The 13909-nt window shown below is 38.2% G+C and overlaps 1 protein-coding gene across 5 annotated transcripts in view; it reads right to left on the bottom strand.

The window, feature by feature from the left end:
* Positions 1-5199: 5199 nt before the first annotated feature.
* Positions 5200-13909, bottom strand: part of aplp1 (amyloid beta (A4) precursor-like protein 1) — a 41252-nt gene continuing 32542 nt past the window's right edge. For 2 of the 5 annotated variants that reach the window (XM_035954195.2, XM_023283154.3), the window contains exons 8-17: positions 12606-12680; positions 12342-12500; positions 12123-12251; positions 11647-11746; positions 11385-11552; positions 11222-11242; positions 10363-10424; positions 10156-10218; positions 9922-10065; positions 5200-8156 (exon numbers count right to left, since the gene is read on the bottom strand). In XM_035954195.2, coding sequence (XP_035810088.2) covers positions 8055-8156; positions 9922-10065; positions 10156-10218; positions 10363-10424; positions 11222-11242; positions 11385-11552; positions 11647-11746; positions 12123-12251; positions 12342-12500; positions 12606-12680 — 1023 coding nt within the window. In that variant the 3' untranslated portion in view covers positions 5200-8054. The remainder of the gene's footprint in view (positions 8157-9921; positions 10066-10155; positions 10219-10362; positions 10425-11221; positions 11243-11384; positions 11553-11646; positions 11747-12122; positions 12252-12341; positions 12501-12605; positions 12681-13909) is intronic. The other 3 variants (XM_023283156.3, XM_023283157.3, XM_023283155.3) reach the window with 3 other exon arrangements.

Genomic DNA, 13909 nt, shown 5'->3' with positions numbered 1-13909 from the left:
ACAATTAGAGAGCAGATGGCAGCATTTCTGATGCAATAAAATCAGATTAATAGGAGAGCGTGTAAGCCAATGTAATATCACATGGCTTAAGTCCTTTGAAGTAACATCTGCTATGAGTTGTGGAGCAGCAGAGGGACGATAGGAAGGTGATAGATGGTAAAATGCTACTCTTCATGGTCAAGATGTTCATGGTCAAGTTTCTGTGTTTGCTGTTGTACTGAAACCACAACCCTCACAAAACAATGAATGATGTCTTGAATATTTAATTACAGCCAGAAAAACGAATTAAAATTTTGGTAAAGTGCATATAGTGCTATCAGCACAGTTGTAAAAGTGAAAGCCAAATGTGCAGATGATATCTCTAATACATAACATTCACATAATGTCCCTGTTGCATTTACCCATGTAGACAGGCATGAGAAAGACAGTCTTCAAGTAAGTTGGAAATATGATTAGAGATTTTAGATAGCGCTGAGGTTTTAGCAGTTCTGATGCACACACTTTGATTAGTAAGAATGTCGAAAAGGATCTTCATATTTACTCAAAGGTACTGTTTTTAAATTAAACTCCAGTTTTTGGAGGTCATGATTTGTAAACTATTGGTTCTTACAACACATTTCTTGTAGTAACAGTGAAAACTAATTGTGAGAAAGCAGGAAGATTTGATCACATTTAAAAGAGACAGACAGACAGAGACAACGATGCCACTTAAGGGAATCTGATGAAGTTTGAGGGTTTTATTTTTAAGCAATCATCTCTCTATTCTATTCTCCATTCACTGGATTTGAACTGACCTTGTCTACAGAACACGCATTATGTTGCGTCAGTGAAAAGTGATCTAATACTGATAAGGCTCATCCTCAGAAGCTGCTTTGCAAAAGCATTTTTAAGTATTTGAAATCCTGGCTTCATGTTCAGTAGGTGCGGCCTTCTTTAGTCTGCCTTTGTTCGTGCATTGCTGCATATTTGTACATGTTGCCACCACCTGCTGATCAGTGGAATAGTGTCAAACCACCAGCAGGAATGTGCAATGATGTGCACATGGCTGCATGTACTCAAGTGTGTGCAGAACATAAAGAGGGAGCTCGTCTCCACAGCGCTACTAGAGGTCAAACGCTCCACAGGAAACCTTAAATCTGTGATTTTTTTACAAAGCAAAGAAGGTGCTCTGGGGGAGTGCAGACAAAACGGATGTTTCACTCTGTATCTATTTTGTGTTTTGCACAGATTTAAAGAAATAAACTTTGCTTTGATAATCCACTCACTGCAGCTACATACATTTGTCAAATTTAAATCATTTGCATTCTATGTTTCTCCAGAAATCCTTTTTTTCTTTTATTTTTATATATATTTATATATATATATATATATATATATATATATATATATATATATATATATATATATATATATATATATATATATATATATATATAAAAGTTAAATGTTTGGAACTCTTTTGTGTCTTTTTGCCCTGATTACTCAGAGGATTCATATGTTTTTCTTCCTGATCACATTAGGTTATGTCTGCTACTATTTTTACTATTTACTTTTGTTTTTTTGTTTTTTTTTACATCTCATCTTATCGTATCATCATATCTTGTCTTGTAGTTGTGATGGGTCCTTTTTTTTTTAACCTGGAAATAACTTCATAAAATGAACTGATAAAATCTTGTGCTAGAACATTTTCCCTGCAAATATTGTGCTTGCTTTGCTTAATAAATAAAATAAATTAAAGATAGAGTAGTTTCACTATACTTCCCGACTGAAAAGCTCATGCATACATAACTGCAAAATCATTTAAATATCAAATAATTCAAAATAAATCACCTCTCAATCCTTGCATTTTTTCTGCTAAGTAATTCTTCTTATGAGCCACCAAAAACAAATACTTTAGAGAGTCTATATTCGAAATTCAGACCCCAAACTGAGTACACCTGTGATTTCTATTTTGCCTAAATGTGCGAGCATGGTTATGAAATGAGCTGTGAACACCAGGACTCAGTGTTGGACCTATGAGCTGTATCTATCTGAATGTCTGCATCATGGCTCCACATGGAAAAGAATTGCCAGAGGACCTGAAAATTCCAATACTGAGGCTTCACAATGATGGAAAAGCATTCAGGAAAGCTGGTGACTAGCTGATGCAACAGTAATCAAGACAAATATGCCATGTTACCACTTATCAGAACCACAGTGGTTGTACCCTAATGAAACCACAGACAGTGTTTTGCTTTCATGCTACTTTCACAATCTATCTCAGAAAAACAGGCCAGTGCTTTAGACTTGGCACAGCGGTTATTAGAGAAGTCAGAGGTTCTGTGACAGCTCAGTCAAGGACAGTTCATAGCATCACTGTCTGGATAGTGTCGGACGAAACTTTGCTAAAGGACACATAAAGAAGCCTGACAAATACTAGAAGCACATTGTTTGGTCAGATGAGAGAAAAAATAAACTTGTTGGGCTCAGATGGGTTCCAGTATGTTCAGTGTGAACCAGGCCAGGACCACCACAGTTAATGGATACTCCTGACAGTGAAGCACAGAGGTGGGAGGGTGATGACATGGAGCTGCATGACTGCAAAAGGTGTTGGGGAGGTGACATTTAAATGAATGGATAAACCTCAACACTAACTGACAAAATGACACCCAGTCTCTACAAGTCTGGCACAAAAGGGATATTCCGATGTGATAACCGTCCAAAGCACACTGCCGAAATCACCTAAGAGTTTCAAAAGAAGAAAAACTTGAAAACCATGACGTGGCCAAGTATGTCACCTGACTTGAATCCAATAGAACACTTTTGGGGTATTTTAAAGAGAAAGGTAGAGCAACACAACCCCTACAGCAAAGAGCAGGTGAAAAAATAAGTCTGAAAAATGGTACAACGTCTGTTCAGAAATGTGTGCAACACTGGTATCCTCCTTGATTACAAGGATTGATTTGTCATGAAAAATGAAACTGAATATAGAAAGTATTGAAAATGCACCGTTAAATACAAACCCATCTGAAAGTGATGTAATTGTGAGGTGCAGATAGAGTTGGACATCTAACTTTATTCCAGATATGCTGCCTTTACACTCAAGCGTCCCCTAACCTTCTCACCTATATGGTCATGGAGGCATTTATGTTGTGCTAATCACAAGGTAATTTCCTTTTAATAGCTGTGATCACAGGCGTAACATGTTGATGCATCAGGACAGCAGCAAAACTGAAACTTCTTTTCTTTATTGATTTCCTTTAAGTATTGTTCCATTTCTGGTGGATCACTGCTTCTAATACACTATAACTGACCAGGCATGATAGAATAACCCGGTTGTGTGTTGTGTGGGTGCCTGCACGTGTATGATTTGAGGCAGATGCTGACATTTGGGGTTACTGCACATACCTTTTCAAGCATTTATCGTCAAGTATTGCTCAAACCACTGGACAGTCTGATCTCATCGATTCTTCTCAGAGAAATTAGCATTATACCAACACTTAAATGTCATCTTGTGCAATATGGGAAGGAGACAGACAGAGCTGATGCGCAGGGCTTCACCTACCAGTAATATCAAGAATGTCAGCCCCACACTCCTTAGCACCTGCTATCCCCTCACTGTCAGTTGAACGCTCACCATCAGACACCCTACAACGCAGCGTCGGTGCTGACTCACTGAGGTGTCTAACTGTGTGGGGGATACGAGACGAAATGCCCGTATAAGCATCTTCCACATGTCCTTCATCACCCACACGGTGCTAATCATATTTAACTTTTAATCGAGCCATCTCAATACAGCAGCATCTTCTTTGATCTTTGATCTACCTACCAAGGTTTTTAATCTCCCCTTGCTAAAGGGTTTCATACTGTTGTTTTGTTGAATGAATCAAAGTGTGACCGAACTAAACAAACAAAAAAAAGAAAGAAAGCCCACTCAGACTGCGATGTGTTTAAAGTCTGGGTTAATATGAGTCGTCTTACATTACCACAGTGGCAGTATGTGAGCTGTCGACTTCAGAAGAACCACTACCAAGATGACTGATGCGCGCTGGAGGTATCAATGGCAAACTGTCACTGTACAGCCACAGAGCCTTTTCACAGTAATCTGGGTGAGCAGGACTACCCGTCAGTGTTGTGGTTTGGAGGAACTTGAGCAGGTCTAGGGGCTGGGGCTTGACACTTCTTTGTAATTTGTGGGTGAAGGAAGTGTGAGGCCTGCCCACGCTGGCTGACTGTCAGGTGAATTGCTGCTTGGGAACCGTGTCAACTTTGTAGCCGCTTTTACTGAGGGTCTGCTGTTTATCGAAGCAGATATAAAGTTGAGGAATAAGATTTGCGTAGAGCAGTCATTTGCTTCGATGTGAAAGGAAATGAACATTTGCACACCACAGCTACAGTGCAACATTACTCATCGGCACTAAATGAAGTTCACAGGAAAAATAGTCATCAGCTACTGACTGTGATAATGAGCTGGAAATTGTAATTAGTTGTGCTGTTTATCTGTTGGTTTTCTCACTCATCTGGGTCATTTTGTTTCCAAATCCCAAAAAAAAGAAGAAATCCAGGTACCTTTAACCGGGTTTTTTCATTCAATGCAAACTGCTGCCATGTTACATACAAAACTTAATATGCACTCTTAATGCTGATTGAAGATTTTTTCAGTTCATACAGGTCAATGAAGTGAAATTTTCACTTGCTTTGCACATTACAGTAACAGTACAACATTTCTGATTTCGCAGAAATGGTACTGCGGCTTCAGGAAACACTGAAACTCCATAATGAAAATGGAGACAAAGCCTTATCACAATCTTGGTTAAGATTCTTATCTCTTAGAGGGTTTTACTACCAAACGTCTCACATTACGTCAATGTTTGACACCTCAATAAACACAATTTTACTCTCAACCATCACGATTGCCATCAAAGCACATCTTGTACTTTGAAACATCTGAGCTTTCAATAAAGTAGATTTTTTTCGATACTTTAGGTTTCTTTTTACATAGAAATCAACTGAGGATGTGCATCAGAAGAAAAATGTAATTTTCCAGGGTGAGTAAACCAGAAGGATTCCCCCATTGACTCAGCTTTGACATCATACTTTTGACAGCAGAAGTTACACCGTGGTCAGTTTTCATCGTACCACATGTTGCCTTAATGACATGAGCTAAATTTCCTCATTGTGTGGCTGATGTGAGGCAGAAAAGAAGGCACAGACAATAAATGATGGGTCATTCATTTTTATTACACTATTAATTAGCTTGACCAGTTTTAATTTGTCAGATTGCTTGCAATACAGTTACACAGAAAACATTTTTGCCAAATTCAATCATCTGTCTGACTATTTATGGAGCATGTCTTTGGTTAAAGGTCTGAATGAAAATGAAGAACAGCTCTATCGATAATACTATCAACATCCCCAGAATTACACAGTAAAATTGAAATCAGACAGACGGTGTCTTCACATTTAAGCAACCTGTACACAAATGGAGGAATTTGGTTCGACTTGTGCTTAGTGCCACTCCTTGTCAATTAGGCAGAGGCCATAAATCTGTCTAGATTTCACATTTCTGAGCGTTATAAACTTGTCAGTGTTTTCTCATACAAGCATCTAAAATTACATGTGAAAAGCATGACCCTTGATCCAACTGATTATTACATATAAATAAAAAATACAGAATAATTACATCCAAAACACAGCATTGTAAAAGGCAATAATGCAGCAATTAAAATCTCAATAACGTCGTTTATATTTCATCAGGGGAAGGGGGACAGACCAACAAAGAAATCTAGAATTTTGACAGAGGACGTAAGTACAAATGTGATTTGAGTAACTACAGTATACACCATTCTACGTCTGCTAAATGCTGGTAGGAAACCTTCAGTGGTTTGGGAAACACAGGCAAGCTTATTCTCATCTATGGTTTCAGTAGTATCATTACAAGATCAACTGACTTAAACTGTGAACATACAATGTTTTCATTCACTAACGTAGCTGTACAAATTATACAAGGGCTATGACTTCTCTTAACCTGTCATAACGCAACCGCAACCTGCAATAACCCGGCCTAACGAGAGGATTAATGCTCAAATTAAACAAAACTCACAATCCCAAGAGCTTCCTCCAAAGCAAACTTTACATAAATAAACTCAAAAGTTATAATGCAGTAATCTAGTTTTTCCTTCAATGCAGGTTTTTTTCTTACAGAAAAGGGCCATAAATAAATAAAAAATAACCTGATTTTGGTATGGATTATCTGCACTATAGCATATAGTTAAAGACTGATGAACCAAAAGCAACATCCCACGACCTTCCTTAACTGAGATGGTCTTCTAGAATTAAGTGGCCAAACAGAAATCAAACCGACACACTAAGCAGTTAACAATCAGCCAGAAGAAAAAAGGGGCAATCCCTTCTTTCACTTACCTATATAGGGTACTATGTTGATCATAAATATGACAAACTACAATGAGTCATTCGGTGAAAACGCTTCCCATGAACTTCAATATGACATCTATAGAGCAAAGATGTCAAACTATCAAGCCAGAGTGTGGTCTGATTTTAAGAATTACTACACACACTGACACTTCACATTACTATAGCTGTGTCCTCTTTTACACTCGGCTGCTCTGTGCAGTTTAAATAACCGTTAAGCTCCTCTGCTCTAAAACACACCTGTGAAATGTGAAAAAAATGAATCGGCTGCTACACAAAGTGATGAGAAGTGCATCAGGCATGTAGTCTGTCGGTGTGTGTTGGGACTTCACTACTTCTACTAAGGTTTACTAGAGGGGGGGATGATGCATTACTGAAAAAAGAAGATGGAATCTCAACGTCTACCTTAAATACATTCAGAAAGTAGTTGCTGTGTCGTTGTCTTGTGCTGGTTTTTACAACAGTCCGTTTTCAATCAGCCATGTTAGGAAAATGTTTCTCCTTCTCGTAACAGCACAATGTACTATTTTTTTTAATGTATTATTCCATTACATCAATGCAAATTAATCATAGAAATGTCTACATCTAGTAGTAGTATGTATTTCATACGTTATTTACAGTGTCCATTTTGAACGGTGACATTTCAGACTTTTCAAAAAAAAAAAATTAAAATAAAAACAAGAGCAATGACGGGAACAACACAAAGAGTTACAGCAGCATCATACAACAAGTTGTCATGCTTTCGGTTTAAAAGAACGGACTTTTGATTATTCTGTTTTACAGTTCTTTAGGTAGCAGAACAAATAAAACAAACCCATTCACTGGCTAAATGAAACATTTGGTATATTTTTGCCAAATAATTAAGAATATCGAGGGCAGATCCTCAGAAGTCAAAAACATGGTGTTATTTTTTGTACCACCAGCACAAAGTTCTGTATTGATTAGTGTGTTATTTTTTTTTTTTTTTTTTTTAAGGATTCCTTTCTAAATGTCTCACACATTCACCTCCACATCATTGCTTAATGCTTATATGTAATATTAGAGGTATTTTCCAATGTGACAGGAGCTCATGGAGGTAAATTTAGTGTAACAATCAGCTGGGTAATTGCCCTTTTATCACTTTTTAAATAGAGAATTACACCATGATTTAACTAGGTCGTCACTCACACTCATCTACACAGATACATTATATCTAACTGTGGTACAACTCGAACAAAGACACTACTACTGAAAAATAAATACTATAAAGCATTATGCACCGTTTAAACTCAGTTTTTTCTAGTGAGGAGCAAGAGATCAAGTCATGCCGCTGGGATGAGGTGAACGTTTCTCAGGATTATGAAATGCTGTGGCACTGCTAATGCAAAGAACTACCCTCAGACTCAAAGGAGTATTAGTTTACAGTAGGTGATGGTGGGGTTCGTAGCTCATTATTCACATTCTGGTAATGATGATCGGTTGTTGTCGGTCATTTACAATGGGCTTGGGATGTACCCCGTACTTATTCAGTGACTTTAGATTTGCAACACATCGGAAATCCGTCAGAGGGAGCGTAGCTGGGACACCGCTGGAAGGGAGAGCAGGGGAGGGAAGGGGAGGGAAGGGGATAAAACAGGCATGACTTGTTGGCAGCCCCCGGGACTTCAGTTGATCTGTTCAAAGAATTTGTAGGTGGGGTTTTCGTAGCCGTGGTTCTGCATTTTGTTGAGCTGTCGTTCTTCTGGTGTCAACATGGGGTCGACCTGCTGCGAAGCAAACGAGAGCTGGAATTATTACACGCTAGAGACCAACGCTAAGGACCACACCATCCACTGAGAGGGGAATAAATCCTTTACTAAACATGAAAAATATGAGTACTGGGAAAGCAGGATGGTGTCTGCAATGTATCTCGGTTTTAAGGTGGATTTATCACAACTTCTGGGTTAGGAAGACCTCCAAGTCAGAGCTGATGTACACTTTGTCAACTCGGGATGGCTTAACATGGTGGTGTGCGCTTTCTTAACAAGTTTACCAGGTGACAATCAGTAAACGGAAATGAGTAAAGTTTTGAAACTCTTTAGTGCCGGTGGCAGCTTAACCCTCTAAACCCCAAGTAGTTTCTGGGTGTTTCTTTCTCACTATGGGCTCATTTTCACTGCAACTCTATGGAAACAGCACAAACATGGCTACAAGTAGAGAGAACTAAATGTCTTTTGGGCGTTATGATGCCCTACATCACTGAAATGAAATACTGAAATCCTTGAAAAAATATACAATTTCATTGATTATATATTTAACAAAAAAATGAAACCAACATGTACAGTGGTTTTCCAAGCGACCACAGGAGTTAGCAATAATGTTAAAAAAGTGACTCTACATACCATAGATATTTAGTAGTTTTTATTTGTTTTCATTCTTGCCTCCTGTCTACCCCGTTTAAACACAGCCTGCAGTTCAGCCATATAGTCTCAGAATTTTTATTATGTGGCTGCTGGTTGCAGCTGAGTCACTAATGGCTCTACTGTTGCACAGAAGAGTGCATAACTTTTTAGTTTTTACAGAATACATTTACTGCAGACACTTTCTTTTTGGCAAATTTTTAATTGGTTTTGTTAAGTTTTCTAATAGTACAGAATGTCCCAGATAAGCACTTCACAGACTGTTGGAAAGATGATAATCTATTATCTATACTCTCTTTCTACAATATGAAATGGAGTAACTACTTCTAAATTTTTTAAAAAATAATAAAAAATGATGCTTTTAAAGCTAATGGCTTAGACACAAACAGAACCATTTGAGTTTGATGAAATATCACAAGTTCAAGCTGAAATTTGGTTCATTTACACAATTTAAGAACCATCAGAAAATTGAAAATGTGTTGATTCTTGAGTTTGATACACTTTCTGGATCTGATAAATGCAGTAATTTCGGCTTGTTTTTTGTAAAGATAAAATTCCTTCGAATTGCCAGTTTTTTGGGGTTCAGAGGGTTAAGACTGTTGCAGAAATAACATTGCAAATGTGTTAGATCTTCTGAGAAGAGGCATTTTGCGGTTTATGCCTTCTGGGGAAGAGACTCACTCTCATATCTGCCAGTTAGCAGTTACACGAAACTACTGGAGGCTAACAAGGTTACTTTAAAGGATCACACCAGCGGTTTACATGTTTTCAAGACAGAAACTTAATATACAGAATATTTTTGGTAAAAATACATCGAGCTATCTCAATTCACTTGAGGTTTCTATTGGTTTCCATTTGTAGTTTACTCTACAAAATAAATCTGCATACATTCATTGCACCATAAAGTGTCTTTTGTTGTATTTTATTGTTTAAGTTATCTCACTGCGATGCATTTTAAAGCTATAAATAGGCAGTGGAAGCCAATGACAATACCAAAGAATCTAAAATGAGGTCACTGTGGGTGTATTAAACATACACACTAATTTTAAGTTAAACTATATAATGTAAAACCACAGGTGTGGCCTTTGAAAACTCTACTTGACTGATATGAATGTTCCAGCTGGGGTCGTACCTCTACGATGCCGTGGCTGATGGTGCCGTACGGCTTCCTACGCACCAGCAGCAGGCTGATTACCATCACCATGGCGATGGCCACGGCGACCACCAGCAGCCCCACCATGGCGCCACGGTTAAACGTCTCCAAGGCATCAGGTTGCTATGAAAGAAGGAAATATGTCACATTAAAGAGGACTGAAATGAAATGGATCATTTTAATTGGAATTCATGCCAACATTATGATGCTTACCAGCTCATCTCTTGCAATCTCATTAGGCTTGACTACCTGCTTCAGCTCTGCAGAGGTGTTGATCTGAGGATAGGGAAAATACAGAGACCAACATTGAAAACATGCACAGGACATATTTTGTGTCTAAACACTGCCAGCTGAGCTGAACTGGAATCTAGCTGTAATATCACCAGCCTTTAAAAATGGATAAAAGGATCCTCATCTTACCTTTTCCTCATATTCATAAGTAGGGCCTCTCTCAGATGTGGTGTAATCATATTCATCCTCTGCTATATAAAAATGGAGACAAAAAAAGCGATATCAAATTAGACATGAGAAAAAGTAAGACATATGAAACACTGTCATTGTTGTGAACAGTAAAATTCTATGCAGTAACTCTCTGAACCCCAAGCAGTTTCTGCACGTTCTATTTGCCCCAATGACTTTTTAACTCACTGAGTTTTCATTTTTCACTGCAAAATAAAGTCCCACACCTCTATGGAAACAGCGCAACTATGGCTACAAGTACAGAGTAGTCTAAAATATTTTTTGTGCAGCTATAATGTCATAAATCATTAAAAAGAAAAAAAATACAAGTTGAATATTTTTAAATTGTTACAAAAATATATAATCGCTGAAAAAAAAAGCTTAATATTTTTGTAGGTGTTACAAATACTGAAAAGTTGTCTCTATATGCTTTTTATATTTACAGATAGTAAATATTTAAGTTTGTAATTAGTTTCTATCTGATCTGTCTAAACACAGCCTGAAGTTCATCCCATTTCAGCCAAAAAGTCCCTGAATTTTGTTTATGTGACTGTTAGTGGCAGACGAATCATTAATAGCTACACAGTTGCACAGAGGAGTGCAGAATTTTTAGTTTTCTACTGAATCTGGTTGGACCAAATGATTTATTTTTGACATTTTTTTAAATAAAGGAAATAAAATAAAATGATTTTGATGAATTATCATAAGTTAAAGCTTAGATGTGGTTATGTTTCCAACCCTTCTTCCTTTTTTTACAATTTCATTCTCTGATAAATGTAATTTTTAAAAACAGGGTTAATGCTACTGAATACTGGCTTACCTTTCTTATTAGACTGCAGTTCTGTAGGGAAAATGAAAGAAAACAGCATCATTAACAAGAGTAACAAATGAGAAGAAGGTTTTACAAGTCACTTATATAATTAGGACAAACGTGAGGATATGAAAAATGTGGGCGTGTACATGAGTAAGAGGTAGATACGTACCAATGCGGGGAGGATAAGGCCTGTTCTGGAAGGCCCTCTCCTCTTCCTCTTCATCATCCTTCTCCTCTTCGCTCTCAGCCGGAAGAAGCTCCTCAGTGGTGCGAGTCTCAGAGAAGGAGGTGGTCATGAGCTCGCTGATGTCTCCTCGTTCTGCCTTGACCAGCTCCTCTGTAGACGATACATCAAAAATCATCAGTCTGACAACATGGACAACCATTGCATATTCAGTAAAGCAGTGATTGGTAACAGTAGTTCAGCTTACGAATATCATTGTGCAGCTCCTCGGCCAGTGTGGGATCTTTGTAGAGCAGCGCGAGACTCTGGTTCATCCTCTCCTCGATCACGTGAAGATGTGTGTACACCTGCAAGATATAAAAATCCATTCTGCTCGGGATTTTTTTTGCCAAGAAAAGCAGCAAAAGAGCTCAGACAGTAAGTCTTAGCTGTGAAAAACGAAACAGTCAACTGGCTCCTTCGATGAAAAATTAGGTTCAGATAGATTTCCATGTGTAGAAATCTGCCTTTTGAAGTCAGCAAAGGCCGGCTTTGATCTTATTTTAATGAAAAGAAGATTAGTGGCTGCTTCACATCTATCAGCTCTGTAATTATTAACTTATCTGTGCTAACTTTTTAGTACACAACATTCTGTATGTTTCAGCAGAACGGAGCCTCACGCCCTTTAAAGTGCGTGAAAAGCATTTCCAAAGCAAATATCTCGCACATTTTTCCGACGCGCACCTGGAATTTCATCTGCTCGGCCTTCTGCGGGTCGACAGCCACGATATGCTGGTAGTGTCTCAGTGTGTGTCTGCGGTCCTTCTGCTCAGCAGCCATGTAGCGCTTCAGGGCCTGCAGCACACGTTCAGGCTGCAAGACAAGAAGGTTAGGCAGACATCTTCTACGAAAACCAGGTTCGACTTACATTTTCCTCTCTTCTGCGCTTCAGGATTCACTCACCTGAGGGGGATCGGCTTGTACAGCAGCCAGGTAGTTCTCCAGGGCCAGGCGGCGGTTGTTGTTCAGAATGGCTTCGACTCTTTCTAGGTGAGTCTCCACCAGCCGCTGCCTTTCTCCAGCGACCTGCTCCTCCAGCGTCTGCAGCACAGACTGGAAGTGCTGGCAGGGAAAGGATGAGGGAGATGATACGAGGATGAGTCAAGAAAATGCTCATTGAGTTTGGACTAAAGGGTCAGCAAATCAGGTCGACAAATGTCTGCCTACCTCATTCAGGGCCTGCCGCTCTGACTTTGGCAGATTTTTTGACTGGTTGTCTGCCTCGGCCCATTCCTTCATGATCTGACGGATGAAAAGGCACAAAATCCGTTTATTATTGCAAAAACATGCTTTAAATTTGTACATTAAAAATGAAGTTATTTATTGGGGATATACAGTGGAATCCATGGGTTGAATTGGGATTTGTGAAGAGGGAAAACCTGTTAATGATGGACAATTTCAACAAATATTTGCAGAAAATTTGTGTGGAAATGTGGATTGTCCTGAATCACAATGACTAAATTTTCTTATTGCTATTTTTGTAAACAAAAAAACTAATTCAATTAACCTCATTTGTGAATTTTCGGTCAGATGGTTCAGATTAAATCTATCCAACATTCTCATTTTCTTCTAATATGTTACTTTAAGTACCTTTTAGCAACTTTGATAAAACAAAAGTTTTAACTAACTGTGTGAAAAAAATGGAGGTTCATGGGGGTTCAGGGCTACATGATGCTCTGTAAAGTCCCAGCAACACCACAAAGATACAGGCCAATCCCAAATTACACGGTTATGGTTTTTAATGTCCATATTTTCAATAAATACTTTTATTTCATTTAATTAATGGCTTAGGAAACACTGACATTCCTGCCATACATAAAAATGCACGCTCTGTTTTCATTATTAGGCTGACTATCTGTTGACATTTTTTTAGTTACTTCAGTGATTAGATCAGTGCTGTGTGGTGGCAAGATTTTGAAAAAACCTTGTAGACAAACTGACTTACTGAGTTGTCTTGTTTTTCGCATTTAAAAGATGGCTTCGGAAAAATATTAAACACATAACTGCACTGAAAGGACACGATACCAATCAAAACAACTGAACACGATGGTGTGACTGCAATGATGAAAAAAAAAAACACCCGGCATATTGGTGGTGTGTGCCACCACCACTGAAAACCTAATCAAAGAGACAATCTTGAAGCTGTAGAGCAGCTTTCGTGAGACTTTTAGCAAAGATAGGCCCCCACAGAGACCCAAATATAGTCAGAAATAGGGCTCTGGGTAATATTTTGCCTAGAAAACATCAGAAACTAGAAAATAATTAAAAAGCCAGCTATGAATTCCGAAGCAATGGACTCCAATATCTTGTTTTGTATGCCCAATAGTCAATAATAATAATAATATTCAGTTTACCATCATCTAGAGCCAAAAAAAAGCAGCAGATTTTCATATTTGAGCAACAGGCACCACCAAATGTTTGGTATTTCAAAGATTTTATGCTGGGCAATACATGATTACTATTTCAGAATT

The sequence above is a fragment of the Amphiprion ocellaris genome, chromosome 9, assembly GCF_022539595.1.
Source record: "Amphiprion ocellaris isolate individual 3 ecotype Okinawa chromosome 9, ASM2253959v1, whole genome shotgun sequence".
Classification (NCBI taxonomy): domain Eukaryota; kingdom Metazoa; phylum Chordata; class Actinopteri; family Pomacentridae; genus Amphiprion; species Amphiprion ocellaris.
This window is presented reverse-complemented; position numbering and strand designations above follow the sequence as displayed.